The sequence below is a fragment of the Calidris pugnax genome, unplaced genomic scaffold (assembly GCF_001431845.1).
Source record: "Calidris pugnax isolate Ruff unplaced genomic scaffold, ASM143184v1 scaffold294, whole genome shotgun sequence".
NCBI classification, from domain to species: Eukaryota; Metazoa; Chordata; class Aves; order Charadriiformes; family Scolopacidae; genus Calidris; species Calidris pugnax.
The window spans coordinates 711,106-726,072 of NW_015094505.1; the positions used below are offsets into that span (position 1 = coordinate 711,106).

The 14,967-nt window shown below is 46.2% G+C and overlaps 1 protein-coding gene across 4 annotated transcripts; it reads left to right on the plus strand.

Annotated features, from left to right (window-relative positions):
* Nucleotides 1–215: 215 nt before the first annotated feature.
* NONO (non-POU domain containing, octamer-binding) lies at nucleotides 216–14,959 on the plus strand. 4 transcript variants are annotated; one of them, XM_014963145.1, is made up of 10 exons: nucleotides 216–396; nucleotides 2,816–3,009; nucleotides 4,133–4,434; nucleotides 6,962–7,057; nucleotides 8,103–8,299; nucleotides 8,562–8,646; nucleotides 9,792–9,894; nucleotides 11,301–11,343; nucleotides 11,974–12,083; nucleotides 14,734–14,937. In XM_014963145.1, exons 1-10 carry the CDS (start codon nucleotides 276–278, stop codon nucleotides 14,869–14,871), a joined length of 1,389 nt encoding a protein of 462 aa, XP_014818631.1. In that variant the 5' UTR covers nucleotides 216–275; the 3' UTR covers nucleotides 14,872–14,937. The 4 variants fall into 4 exon arrangements, with proteins under 4 accessions (XP_014818631.1, XP_014818630.1, XP_014818628.1 ...); XM_014963144.1 differs by having other exon boundaries at nucleotides 223–396; nucleotides 2,789–3,009; XM_014963142.1 differs by having other exon boundaries at nucleotides 224–441; nucleotides 2,789–3,009; nucleotides 14,734–14,959.
* Nucleotides 14,960–14,967: the final 8 nt, after the last annotated feature.

A 14,967-nucleotide genomic window follows, 5' to 3' on the forward strand; every position in this document is an offset into this window, starting at 1 on the left:
CGGGTTCATCACCCGCGCCCAGCGAGCCCCCCTAAAACTGCTGAAATCGGGGACTGTCCGGTGGAAAGTGTGCGCGGGTGAGTAACCCCGCCTGAGCCGGCACCTCCGGGGTTTTACTGCCATCATTCCGTCTGGAGGCTGGTGTGTGTGTGTGTGTGTGTGTGTGTGTGTGTGTGTGTGTTCCCCCCCTCTCCCGCGGAGAGAGCCGTGGGCGGGAGCCGGCGTCGAGCTCCGGGCCGCGGCCGACCCTCGGTGTGTGCCCGCAGGTGGGGAAGATGCAGGGCAACAAGGGCTTCAACATGGAGAAGCAGAACCACGCTCCGCGGAAGCAGCACCAGCACCAGCAGCACCCGCCGCCCTCCGTCCCCGCCAACGGGCAGCAGGCCAACAGCCAGAGTGAGTCCCGGGCCCGCCGCGGGGGCCCGCCCGGCCCCGCTCCGGGTAGGCGTCGAGCGACCGGCCTCGCTGCGGGGGAACCGGGAGTGGGGGGTGGGGGGTGGTGGACGTGGGTTCCTGGGTGGCTGCTGGCCCCTGCGGGGACAACCGGCCCCGGGGGGAGCGAGCCGAACCCGCTCTTTCCATTTAAAAGCAATAAAAACTCAGGCCCTTCGCTGTCCGCCTGCAGCGATCGGGTTTTCCCGTTGTTGGAGACTGTGGTTTGAACCGCGGCGGGGTTTTCACGTTGGGTTGTTTGGGGTTTTTTGTTCCCCAGTCTCCTCAAAAGATTCTCGCGGCTCCCGTAGGTTTGACTGGGAGTTGTAAGGGTTTTTTTGTGTTCCCGAAAGCGGGCAGTGGTGCAGAGATTCCGTCTTTGTCTCAAGTTCTCAAGGAAAGCTCACTCCAAGAGTTTGGAAGCCGCTGAACCTTTAAGGGTGTTGCTGTAAACCTTGCAGACATAAGACGGCCCGTTTGCCGCTGACTCTATTTCCCTTTTTCCCCAACCGTACCAGATGGCTTCTCCATACAGGTTTTATTAAGTCAGAGCAAAATAAATTTGCTGTCTGTAAAGATACAGTTGCAGCACGAACATTTTTACAGCGATCCTGTAGTAACCTGTTAAGACTAAGTTTTTCCATGAGAGACACCAGGAGATGCGCAGCTTTACTTAATATTTTAGCAGTCAATCTTACTCTGATCTGGCATGTTTCCGGGCTTGTTCCTAACCAGGGTGGATGGTAGTGCTGTTCCTTGGGATACAGAGGGGGTGCTTGTGAGCCCAGACAACACACATCAATGGCTTCGGGGGCTTTAAGCAGTCTAACTTGATCGTGTAGAAGCGCGGTGGCGAGGCTTTGAAGAAGTGCTTTTGTTAGATTAGAATTTTTAATTTATTTTTATTATTCGGATGCTTTGGCTGTTAAAAGCAAAAGCGTATAGAAGTCACGGTGGAGTCAGGTTGGAAACAATGCAACACAGACTGCTTTGTGGGGTTTTCCCAGGGATCAGCTTATAGTGAGCGACCGTATCTCAGGTTCCTTTGAGTGGATCTACTGAAAGCAGAGCAGTGGTAGTGGAGCAACTCTGCCACGAGTCCCTCCCAATGTATTCACAAGCCTCACGGTTGATCCCCAAAGACTTCTGGTGCCTGTGTGAAGAAGTTCACAAGACAAAACGCTTCACTTAAGCACCGTTGCTGTGTGAAGTAGATGGTTTACTATCTCTGCTATTTTATAGATATACTGTTAGGCTTATATTTTTGGGGGTTTTTTTTAGTGTTAGCGACAGGGGTGTGCTTGAATAATATAAAAGAGTTGTCCTTTCATGTTTTGCATGCATTGTCTTTGCATGAATAGCCTTTCCTGGTTAGTGCCACGCGTAGCCTGAATCAAGCTGCTTATGTTTGTAGGTGATCTCCTACATGTGGCCATGAGGTGTGTGTCCTCTGCAAAGCAAAGGAACTGCTCTCAATGGCTTGCTGTCCTGTGTTTGGGAAGTCCCTTATACGTTTAAGGAAATGGGACACAGGAGGGTAAAGTGGTGATAAAGCCATCCCTGTGTATGGCAGAGCTTCCAGGATCGTGCTGGACTCTTGCTGAATTAAGAGTTAAAGACTGTATATATATGCATGTGGGGATTTGAGAATATTCTTACAACGCTGTTTGTTAGCCTTAGGTATAGCATCACTTACTGAATATAGATTTTTGTAATGAAATTTGTAATTTTTCTGGGGTCTCACCTCTATGGCTGGTTTGGGGTGTGTTTTTTTTTTTCACTATTTTCACCATTCCAGCCTTCTCTTCAGCTGGGAACCCAAGACTCTAGAACCCAAATCCCACCTCAGAATGACAGCTATCTCAAATGTTACCTGTCTGGACAAAATTTCCACTCCTTTGCATATTTTTTCTAAACATCTGGGGTTAGTTTTGTTTTAGGGTTGGTTTTGGGGGTTTTTTTGAGTAAAAATCTGGTTGCTGGCCAAATTGTGGCTTTTCAATAATTATTCAGGTTGTAATAGCAAAGTCCTGTATTGTGACTACAGGTGTTTTTGTTGCGGGCCAGTCATCATGACCGGATCTCAAAAAATTGAGTGAAATCCCTCACTTTATTTCAAGCTGCAGTGTGCTTCTTTTCTCCAGTTCTAGACTGGTGTTAATGAACACTGAGGGCCAAGCACATGTTTTCTTTAAAAAGAATAAGGGGCCCCTTCTGAAATAAAATCCCCTTGTTGCTGGAGAGATGGCTGGAGAGGTTTGAGACCCAGGTGAATGGGTGGTGTTACCTATATTGTCCTATGCTTTTTTGTGTTCACTGTGATGAAACCTAATAGAATTTATCCCCCCAACTGTAGAGCAGCTGTGTACCTTATTCCCCTCAGATGAAGGCCTGACTATTGACCTGAAGAATTTCCGGAAACCCGGTGAAAAGACCTTCACGCAAAGAAGCCGCCTGTTTGTGGGGAATCTGCCCCCAGATATTACAGAAGAAGAGATGAGAAAGTTATTTGAGAAGTATGGCAAGGCAGGTGAAGTCTTCATACACAAGGACAAAGGCTTTGGCTTTATCAGGCTGGTGAGTTGACGTGCTACCTTTGGGGTGATTTTGTAGTGGTCCCGCACCCTGGAGGAGTATTGCTAATTGGAAGCAGTAGATGTTCAGGTATCTTGCTAATTAGGCCTGCTGTTGAGTAACCTGGAATTACGGGATCAGCTTTGACAGGTTATTTGTCTAGAGCTTGTTATGAAAAGGAATCTGAATTCAGGCAGGATTTATGAGACGCCTGATAAAGTTATTATTCTAAAGTCAATTGGTAGAAAACAGAAAGAAACAGGAACATAGCACTATTATAGACAAGGTGGGGTTCCATTTGCGGGAAGGGCATGAACATGGCATTTGTGTGAATGCAGGTTGTCATGCAGTATTACTGGAGTGATCCATGTTCTTGAAGTAGGGGGTCTCTAGATGATCACACTGAAGTGTGGCTAGGAGGGAGGTAGCTACCAACATGGAGCAATGGTTCTCAGACTTCACTGTCTCAGGTGCTACCTTTCTGAAAGTCCCAAGGGGAGTGGATGGAGTGTGAGGTTCCCACACCAAAGACTGGTGTGCTTTGCTGTAGTGTAACTGCTTGGTAGTGACTTAAATGAGTGGAAAGGTGTGAAACTGGCACAGGATGTCTTTCATGGATGGCATACAATCAGCATTTCTTTTCACACTTATCAGACATAGCTAATAGTGGAATCTCGGTTTATTTTTTTTAAATCTTTTTATGTGTTTTTTTTAAAGGCATGCTTTGTAGCCTTGAACTAATAGTGGAATCTTGGTTTATTTTTTTAAATCTTTTTATGTATTTTTTTTTTAAAGGCATGCTTTGTAGCCTTGATTTAATTATCTCTGATAGATAATGATTATTTAGTTTGTACTGGCTGTTGGATTAAGCTTAGGCCTGGTATATTTGATTTATTTTATTTTTGTTTCCCCCACAAGCTCTGCACGTGCTTATTCAGCTAGAATCATTGATAACAGAGTAGAGCTGCGGTTTGTTAGGACACTTTTTACCATGCCGTGGGGAGGATTATTTCTTCCTCTCTGTGAAGCACTTGTTCAGGGGAAATAGGCTTGTGACTGTTACAACTGCAACTGGCTGATTCTGTGCTGCATTGAGAGTTTTAATGATAACTTTTTTTATCTTCAGGAAACTCGCACTCTGGCAGAGATTGCAAAGGTGGAACTAGACAACATGCCTCTACGTGGGAAGCAGCTCAGAGTGCGTTTTGCGTGCCACAGCGCATCGCTGACAGTCAGGAACCTGCCTCAGTTTGTGTCCAATGAGCTCCTGGAGGAAGCCTTCTCAGTGTTTGGCCAGGTGGAAAGGGCTGTGGTTATTGTGGATGACAGAGGACGATCCTCTGGGAAAGGCATTGTGGAGTTCTCAGGGAAGCCTGCTGCTAGGAAAGCCCTGGATAGATGTAGTGATGGGTCTTTCCTGCTAACTACGTAAGTGTGGAGGGCAAGAAGTGCTCTACTGGTGTGTGTGCAGGTTGATGGGTGGAATTGGCTCGTGAGCAGTGTTTCTTAACGCTGGGATGGGACAGATGAGATGTGGGGTAGGAGGTGGTAGGTGATTTGGCCGGGGAGCTTTGTTTCAACAAGAGTGAGTCTGCTGAAACTCAGGTCTTACAGAAACCATCAGGTGCTTACAGAAACTTTCTTCTGGGAAGCTGATAGTGGGGTAAGTACATAAAACTTCCTGAGAAGCTCTCTCTCGATAAAGCCTTCTTAAGGCAATTAAAGCAGCCTTTAAGAAGCAGGAGCTATTACAGAGACCATCCATATAATTTGTTGGAAAGAAAACTCAAGTGTGGTAACTGTGCACTCTGGGTTGCTTCAGAGAGGAGTCTTGGAAGGGGACTCTCCTCAGCAGCTTGCACTGCCGGGGTGAAACGCTGACCAGCCGCTGCGGGCACGAGATCTGTCAGAGAGGCTGGTCAGGTAGGTGGGTTTGTTTGGAGTTTTTGCCATAATAAACTGGGTTCCTTGTATTTGAACATCATAAGGCAACAAAGCATGCTCTTGAATAATTACGTGAACTTGCTCAAGTAAATGACTAATTCTAGATGCATTCCACAGAGCACGGCTTGTTGTTCAGCTACTAAGAGGGAGCCGTTTTTGATCTCTTGGAAATAAAATTTGCTGTAGATTTTTGTATGGATGCACCTAGAATTTGTGAATAGAATACTTGCTGAACTTGGGGGTATATTGCTAATTTCTAAGGAAACTTTATAAGTTTTGTGCTTCTCACTTATCTTGTTGTTTTTTTTTTCTTGGAGGCCTGCATATGGCACAGCTGTACACAAAAGCGTTCAGTTTCAAAAAGCAGGTGTTCTGGGTTTTGTTTTTAATATCTGTTTTTCTCTGAGACTCTTTGGGGTTAACCAGCATGGTGTGTAGCACTCTGCAGGAGAATTGCTGTTAGAGAGCGTTTGCTGATTCAGAAGCCTGTGTCTGAAAGAACCATGAAAATAAATTTTTAAAAGTGGTCATGCGAAACTGATCGCTTCTAGTGTATAACTGAGAGCACCTGAGGGTAACATCCAACCAATGTATTAGATTATGCTATCAAGGACAGCAAACCAGTATGCTGCTTATTTCTAGTTATGGTTTGGTTCTGATTAAATTTGTTCTGGTTTGTTCTAGTTCGTGGTAGTAACAGCTAGATAAACTGGTTGGAATGGGTTCACGCTGGAAAATAAGGCTAGTAATAATGGAATATGTCCCATTGAAATGAAAAGCTACATTGTGGCTCTTCAGCTGAGGAGAGGGATTTTAGCCTCTTGTTTCCTGCCTTCCTGCTGGGGTTGGGCACAGCTCAGTGCTGGGTGTAGCGGGGTCATTTCTCTGCCATTTCCCCAGCTCTGGCAAATGGGGTTGAGGAGCGCATGAGAAGCTCCTAGAATCATAGAATGGTTTGGGTTGGAAGGGACCTTAAAAACCACCCAGTCCCACCCCTGCCCTGGGCAGGGACACCTCCCACCAGCCCAGGTTGCTCCAAGCCCCATCCAGCCTGGCCTTGAACCCCTCCAGGGATGGGGCAGCCACAGCTTCTCTGGGCAACCTGGGCCAGGCTCTCACCACCCTCACAGCAAAGAAGTTCTTCCCCAGATCTCATCTCAATCTCCCCTCTTTCAGTGTCAAACCCTTTCCCCTCATCCCGTGGCTCCTCTCCCTGACCAAGAGTCCCTCCCCAGCTTTCCTGGAGCACCCCTCCACCCCCCCACACCTAGGTTGTGGTGCTGCTTGGTGCTGAGGATGAGCGGTGTCAGAGCTGTGGTAGGGACCTAATTCAGAGTTAAGGGATGCTTCTGTTAAATATTTTCTTCTGCACACATAAGGCAGGAGGACAGAAGCACGCGTGTGCGGTGTCTGTGGTGTGAAGTGCACCAGTGGGTTTCTTGTGGGAGTAAATTCAGACGGGGCCCATCAGGTGCTTACAGAGCACTGCTGCTCAGCAATAATGGCATGGACTGGTCTTAACCAGGAGACTGTGACTGAAGGGTACAGCCAGTAACCTCCAGTGGGGACCACTGTAGTTACTCCTCATTTTAGGCAGCTCTAAAAAGGCACACAAGGACTTGTGCAGCTCATGATTGGCCACACAGCAAGGGAGGAAAGGGAGAAAAAACAGACTCTAGGGATTACAAGGCTTCACACTGAATAGATCCTACTGGAAGATGTCAAATTCCAGTTAAGCTGCTAATTTGAACCAGTAATTGCAAGTATTCTTGCAGTACAATTTTGGTTTGGATTCAATAAGGATTTTGATTAACAGTTCAGCTCCTGTTCTAGAAAGAAAGTGCTCGAGGTGATTTCTGGTTTCACTTTGCTTGAGATCCCCAGCTGCTCTGAATTTCTTTGAGCAGTGCTACAAGCAGTATTTTATAAGTTCAGACACAGTACACATGCTTTCCTACATTGCAAGCTCATTCTTGAATTTTTGTGAGAGCGCCTCATCTTTTCTTTGCAGATTCCCTCGGCCTGTCACTGTGGAACCCATGGATCAGTATGATGATGAAGAGGGACTACCGGAGAAACTAGTCATCAAAAACCAGCAATATCACAAGTAGGTGCCTGCCGTGCGACGGGAGACGAGACTGCCTGTGGGACTAGCACATTGACTAGTGCCTCAGTGTTAGGAGGGTGGCTCGAGGTCCTCTTTTTTTCTGTAAACGTGACCTGACTCTGGAAAGAGAATTGCATATACTGTTCTCTTGCCATGGTTAGCTGAAAGGAGGCAGTGGTTTTGGATCCATGCTACTGGATAAGACAGGCAGCCTCCGCCTATTTTTCATAAGTCTCTTTCAGTTGTTGGAATAAAACACTGTGTCAGGTTGAGATAACATGAGATCCCCTTGCTCAGATGAGAAGCTGAAGCGAAGACTTAAGTTACTTGCTCTAAGTATTACTGGGAGTCTGTAGAGGAAATGGATTTGAGTCCATAGTGAAAATTTAGGGAAGGGTGTGAATAGCATTAGGAGGTTGTAGAGCTATCCAGGTATAAGTCTTTGAGGGCTTCCCAGTGTAAGTACATATCACATGATCTGAGCTGTGGGAGTTAGGAAACCACGTGAGCTCATGAATTTTTCAATGAAGGAAGATGAAGGCTCCAGGAGCTGGGAGTCTGCACTGGGGATAGTCACCTGCTCCAGCTGCAGAGATTAGTGACATAAACACATGTGTTTGGGCAGTGTTTGTTTCTGGAGTGGATCTGTCAGTAAGGTGTGAAGCAGGAGCAAAGCCCGTTTCTTTCAGGAGTATTTCTAAATGTCTTTACCCAGAATCTTTTGGTGTCTTATGAAAGCAATGTCATTGCTTGTTATGGAGCAGAACGGGACGTGGTTTCCATGTAGAATTAATCCTGCGGAAGGATTCTGCCTAAGTTTCTCCTTTCAATAGGATGATTCCTGAGGAGCAGACAAACTGGTATCTTGGGCATAGCTATTTTTGAGAAACTAGAAGACAAAGTGGTTCCTTACTTGTTGCACTAAGAAATGCATTTCTAACTGTTAAAAGGATCTGCCGTTGCATTTGACACACAAATGTATTTTTTTTTTTTTGGTTCCTCCTCGCTCTGTTGAAGCATTCACCAGCTCTTCCTTGTTTGACAGGGAGCGTGAGCAGCCTCCTCGATTTGCACAGCCTGGCAGCTTTGAGTATGAATACGCCATGCGTTGGAAGGCTCTAATAGAAATGGAGAAGCAGCAGCAGGAACAAGTAGACCGCAACATCAAGGAAGCTCGAGAGAAGCTGGAAATGGAAATGGAAGCAGCTCGCCATGAGCACCAAGTTATGCTCATGCGGCAAGGTACCCATCAGAGACAGATACAGGATGGGAAGGTCCTGATGCCACATCCAGGGGCAGGTGGCTCAGCAGAGTGGCCAGAAGGCGAGCTGTGGTGTGGCTGCCTTGCTTGTAACCAAGCACAGTAGCGGCAAACGAACGGAGAGATGTTCCTCTATTGCTGGAGGCTCTTATTCTCTTGCGTGTTACGGTTCTCGTTCAGGAACTGATAGGAGGTGACATGGGAGATGAGTTTGATTGTGGTTTTTGCTGTTGTCTTTTACAGATTTAATGAGACGCCAGGAAGAGCTGAGGAGAATGGAGGAATTGCATAACCAAGAAGTACAAAAACGTAAACAGTTGGAACTGAGGTAAGGGAGCGGGTTATGAAATGCTGTGAATCCATAATATTGCGGAATGAAACGCTTCTTCAGTGCACTTAATTGTTCACTGTGACAATTTAATTACTACCTAAAGCATGGCTGTTATTTTGGGTCTTTTTATTCATAGGGATGAATGTACGGTTGGTTTAAGATGGAAGAGTTAGGAGTTTCTTCCGCAGATTCGTACGTGGGTTCTTACAGTTCTGTGTCTCTCTTTAGCTCCTTGACCAAGGCAGATGGAAAAATCAGAATCTTTGCCATGATTCCATGGCTTTGGGGCTGCAGGCTAGGAAACCCCATTCTTTTTGTTCACGGGTTGACTTAGTCTCAGATATCTCTTTCCATTCCAGCTCTTCCTTGTCTTGGCATCATTTTGAGAAGCTCTGGGACAATCTCCAGGGTATTTCTGTAATAGAAGAGGCTTGAGAACTGTCTGGCTTGTATGCACTATATTGCGTGTAGTCAGCGTGTATTTAGCAGCTGCTGTGTGCAGAGAATCATTTAGGTTGGAAGAGACCTTTAAGATCATTGAGTCCAACCATCAACCCAACACTGCCAAGTCCACCACTAACGATGTCCCTCAGCACCACATCTACTGTCTTTTAAATACCTCCAGGGATGGGGACTCCACCACTTCCCTGGGCAGCCTCTTCCGTTGCTTGATAACCTTCACCTTTCAGTGAAGAAATTTTTCCCAATCTCCATCCTAAACTCCTCTGGGGCAACTTGAGGCCATTTCCTTTCCTCCCGTTGCCTGTTCCTTGGGAGAAGAGCCCGACCCCCCCTGGCTACATCCTCCTTTCAGGGAGCTGGAGAGAGCGAGAAGGTCTCCCCTCAGCCTCATTTTCTCCAAGGCTGAACACCCCCAGCTCCCTCAGTTGCTTCTCAAGAGACATGTATGTGCTCATGTTGGGTTTTATAATGAACTACTTAAAATTGAACACGTTAGAAATGTCTTGGTGTGCATACATGTTTCTGTTTTCATCATGAGATACTTAATATTTTACAGCCTCAGCAAAATAGCGTTCTTAAAGTTGTTGGTTTCCAAACAAGACCTGTTAGGCAGCACTGCAACACTGTGATGCAAATGGTTGGTGTATGTTGGGCTGAGCATCCTTGGACCTTCTTTGCAGGCAAGAGGAAGAACGCAGGCGTCGTGAAGAGGAAATGAGAAGGCAGCAAGAAGAGATGATGAGACGCCAGCAGGAAGGCTTTAAAGGGAATTTTGCTGATGCGGTATGAGTGCTTCTACCTTCCCATTACATCTGGACACTGACATTAGAGGGTTTTTTTTGCCCTTCCACAGCACAGGGCTTTCTGGGATTGCTTAACTTGTTCGTTGAGGAACTCCACATCTTTAGTGCGTTCTGTCCTGAATTATTGACTCCCTACAATCTTGATACAGTTTAGTCTAGAAAATATAAAATACCCCAGTTTCTGTCCCGCTGCTGTTCATGTAGGACCCATGCTAGCTGTCTTGGTGTTCAGAAGAATATATGCTAATTTTATTCTCACAGTAACAAAGACATACTGTCCTGGAGTACTGCTGCAGCAGCCACTTAGGGTCATATGCCGGCTCTATCCCTAGCCTGCAGTCTCTCTTAGTCATGCCTAGATGAAATGATCCCTAATTGAGGCACTGCTGCAGGCGTGGTAATTGCTTGTACTTAAAAGTCCATTGGTCAAGTATTTTCTTGTAATGTTAAATGTTGTGGTAACCTTCCTTCTAATAGCAGTATCTATTTGTCAGTGAGGTTGACGGTTGGACAAGATGATCTTTAAGGTCCCTTCCAACCTAGAAGATTCTGTGATTCTGTGATCTCTAGTTCAGTAAAGAACCATCTTACAGTTCCTTTCCCGTCCCCTCAGCGTTGTGTTGTGGGGGCAGCTGCAGTGCTCTCCAGGTGGTGTAATGGCAGCGACGCAACTGGGTGGCAAGTGTTTGTGTATCCTGGTGAAAAATTGGTTGCTAAACAAAATATGTCAAATGAAAAGGGCCAAAACCACGCGACTGACCTAAATGTGTGAATGTTACCCTGATTTCTCTAAATAATAGTGCTTTCATAATAGTGGCACTGAGACCATAGATGAAGTAAAATCTTCAGTTCCAAGTAGTCCCCTCACTGAAGCGAGGAGGTGCTCCTAGCTTTGCAGCGCAGGAGATCTGCAGTGTGTCCCTGTGATCAGTTAATAAAAGAGAAATCCAACTTACTGACCAGTATTTTAATGCAAGTGACCCAGTGCTGGGTCTTTGTGTAAGCTTGCATTCCTTTCAGCAGGAAAAGCTTCTTAGCTATGCTGAGGAAGTAGTAAAACTAATTCCATCTAATGTGTTACTTGCTGCTCAGCAGATCTTTCCATCCAGATATCAGATACCTCTTTTTGCTGCTGTTTGGTAAAATCTGCACACGTAGCTTTGCTGCTGGATGTTTTACTGGGATTGTGAAAAACCAGTCTTTCAGAATGTTTGTTCAGCAGTTAATCCTGTGAAGGTAGCTCAGATCTTCTATTGAAATTTACCCTGGGAATGACATTTCTACACAGCTTTCAGTGGTTAAACCCCAGAACTCAATGAATTTGTATAATGACATTTTTTAAAAGCCTGAATTTTTATCATTTGAAATGAGTGTCTCTTCTTCCAGAGGGAGCCACCAGACATGCGAATGGGACAGATGGGTATGGGAGGTAAGAGGTGGCCATCTTTGTTGCTATGCATGTGCCTTTCCCCCTTTACAAAATCTCTACGTTTATTGAGTAGTCTTATTTTATTGGCTTCTGTTTCAGAAACTCAGTCATAGTAATCTTCTCCCAGTTCAGTGACAGGAAGCACACGTGTAACAGGAAACATAACACAGCTGGGGTGTGAGGCAGTGCTGCACAGCTGTGACAGACTCAGCTCAGTAAGGAAAAGACTTGGTTGAAGTTGCTGTTGGGGCTATAGGTGTTTCAGAAGCTACAGAGGCTGATATGTCATATAGACCTGGACCCTGAACCCAGGAAATAATCCTCATTACTGTATTTCTATATTTTGACTATGTGATTTAGAGTTTCAGGCTGCATGTACAAGAGCAAGTGAAAAGGTAACGGGGTCTTAGTGGTTAATGAAGGTGGTGTTAGAGCCTGCTGTAGTTTCAGATAATCCTGGAATTCAAGATCAGTTTGTCTTGACCTAATAGTGCAAAGCTAGTTGGTAGACAGGAGTCTGTCACTGCATAGAAGGCTGCAGGGAGCTCTCCAGGTGTCTGTGGCTCTGGGGTGATGAGTAGACCCCAGTCACTGTGTCTGCCAGGACTAGTCTTCACTTTTCTTTTCCAGGTACCATTGGCATGAACAATAGAGGAGCTATGGGTGGTACCAACGTCCCGGCTGCCGCCCCTCCTGCAACTGGTCCAGGAGCTATGATACCTGATGGAGCCATGGGAATGGTAATGTATCTCCATCTGGTTTTTGTGCACACCTTTGAAATGCAGATTATGGGGTTTTTTCCATTGTTAAGCACTATGCTGCTGAAGTTGAAGCTTGTTTGTCTACCTAGACCTGTTGCTTAACTCCTGCTGTTAATCTTGCCTGGAGACTAGTTGGTAATTTTCAGGAGATTGAGCCAAATCTAATAACTACTTCCTTTACTTCCAAGACAGATAGTGCTAAAACATTTGTTAAAAGAATCTTAGCAATAATATATGCTTGTTTTTTAAATGGCACAACGGGAAGCACTTCGTTGAATGAGAGTGCTTTGAGAGTAGGTTTTTTGCTGGCATAAAGCCAAGCTTTCAGGAATGTTCTGTACATCACCAGCTTTCAAAACAATTATCCCCTATGCTAATAGGGTAAAATGAGGATGGTATTAATAAGTACGCTAACGTGAGTTCAGCTAATTTGCTTAGGAAGTAAAGAGCAAAGAATCAGTGGAGGTTATGCTTAGATATTTGCCTTCTTGAATTTTTTGTGTTTAGTTTTCAGCTTTACTGCAGAGCCTTACAATAGAGTGTGGTTTCTGTGGCATCTGTCAGGGAGAGGATCCATCCTCTCAGCGTCACCGCTTCCAGGCAGTAGCAGAAACGGCAGCGGTCACGGTCAGGGTTGTCCTAGAAGTTCATCTTCCTTTAGCAGTTTTTATCAACTGGTCTCATAAACAATTTTCTACTTAGAGTTCTTGGTCTGTTGTGCCTGCGACATCAAAGAAATTTGGTTTTGTTATAAAGAACAGTTTTATTTGGCTATAAGCTTTTTGTTTTTGTCATAAAGAACAGTTTTATTTGGCTATAAGCTTTTGTACCTGAGTGATGGGGACAGTGGAGCAGCTGAGGTGAAGGGAATGTACACTACACAAGGAAATCAAGGGGGAAGATGAAGAGGGGAATGGAAAGGGGAGGTGAGCTCAGATCAATATGATGAAATAGTAGCATTTAACAGAAAAGCAATAAGCTGTTTCTCCAATGGCAAGAAATATGTATAGTCTTTCTGGAAACTGTTTATCCTGCCCGTATGCTCAGTTTTTGGAGTTACCTGGGCCGAGTATTCCAGCTTTTTATTCACACAGGGAGCAGTGGCTTTGCATGTTTGTTCCAGCTGCTCGGAGTGATTGCAGTGCCCTTCTCTGTGATGTGTCCTACAGGAGAGGTTCATGATTACTCAGAATTTTTCATCTGTAGGGAAAGGAAAGGGGTGCTGTGTTCCCTCTAGTGCCTCCCCTGCGCTGCCAGCCAAAGGGAGCACTGGGGGGCCCTGGGAAACCCCCCGTTAACAGTTTTACTGAACTTTAAGTGTGTGTTCTTTAGAACCAGGCAGTACCACAGGGTCATCTACAGTACTGATACCAATTATGATGTGCATGTACCTATGTATGTATCATTGCTGTAAGCCTGTGGGCAAAGAATAAATGGAACCCAGGAGCCTGGTGTAAAACAGCTCTGCCTACACAGTCACTTAGCCCCAGTCTGGGGGGAAGGGAGGGGCAGTGGTTGCTTCCAGTACCTTCCCCAAGGGAAGTACCATGTCCACCATGAGAACATTGAAGCAGTGATTGCCCAGAGAGGTTGTGCATTCCTCAGTCTTGGATGTTACGAAACCCAACTGGATGAAGCTGTGACTAATCTAGTTTGACCTCACAGCCAACTCCACTTTGAGGAGGTTGGACTAGAGACCTCCTGAGGTACCTTCCAACCTGAATTGTCTTTTGAGCATCTTCCTGCTGGAAGGAAGAAGCCCCAGCTGGGAGAGAGGGGAGAGCCAAAGGACTGGAGAAGAGGAGGCTGAGGGGAGACCTTATTGCTCTCTCCAACTCCCTGAAAGGAGGGTGTAGAGAGGTGGGGGTCGGTCTCTTCTCTCAAGTCACAGGCGACAGGACAAGAGGAAATGGCCTCAAGTTGTGCCAGGGGAGGTTCAGGCTGGATATTAGGAAAAATTTTTTCACTGAAAGGGTTCTCAGCCCTTGGAATGGGCTGCCCAGGGAGGTGGTTGAGGCCCCATCCCTGGAGGTGTTCAAAAGACGGGTTGATGTAGTGCTGGGAGGTCTGGTTTAGTGATGATGCTCCTTGTTTGTTGTGTGGGTGTCTATTTTTGTCAGTTAGGTTGATGGTTGGACAAGATGATCTTTAAGGTCCCTTCCAACCTAGAAGATTCTGTGATTCTGTGACTGGAAATCAGAGGACTAGTAGTAAGACTAGTGCTGCAGACTTATTTTGGAATTGGAGTATTGTGTGTGCGTGGGTTGTGATGGGCTGTAGTGTCTGCGTCCTGCTCCTCTTTTGCATGCCATTTGGGTGAAGGAATGTGGTGGAAACGTGGAAGTTCTCCTTTCCCAGACTGCATTACTGACAGGCTCCACGGCAGGGCACTACTCTGTGAGATGGTGCAACCCATGCTCTGGTGTGCCTGACTGCCAGGTGCCTGAGGAAAGAGACTTGGTCCTACAAGGGTCCTGTCAGTCCTGCTTTGGGGATGTTTTTGGTGGGGTGAAGGTTTGTAGCGAGGTCATCTGGAATTGTGGAATCCTGGTAGAATTTGAATCGACTCAAATGGCTTTTAACTGCCCTTTTTTTCCTTGTTTTTCTTCCTGCCTGTTCTCACTCCAAGACCCCACCGCCGCCCGCAGATCGCTTTGGCCAAGGCGGCGCGATGGAAGGGCTCGGAGCCATGGGAGGGAACCCCCCGGCCTTCAACAGAGGAAACCCAGGGGGTGACTTTGGCCCTAACAAGCGTCGCAGATACTAACGGGATGAGGATACCCCCTGCGCACACCCCAAAGAGGAAAGGAATCTTGGCAGGCCAGCAGGCTTCAGCTCGGAGGGGGGGTGGGGGGAAGGGGGG

Coding starts and splice junctions, on each gene's coding strand:
- NONO (XM_014963142.1), top strand. CDS start 276: ATGCAGGGCAACAAGGGCTTCAACATGGAGAAGCAGAACCACGCTCCG. Junction 3,010..4,132: donor GCTTTGGCTTTATCAGGCTG/GTGAGTTGACGT, acceptor TTTTATCTTCAG/GAAACTCGCACTCTGGCAGA. Junction 11,344..11,973: donor GGGACAGATGGGTATGGGAG/GTAAGAGGTGGC, acceptor TTTCTTTTCCAG/GTACCATTGGCATGAACAAT.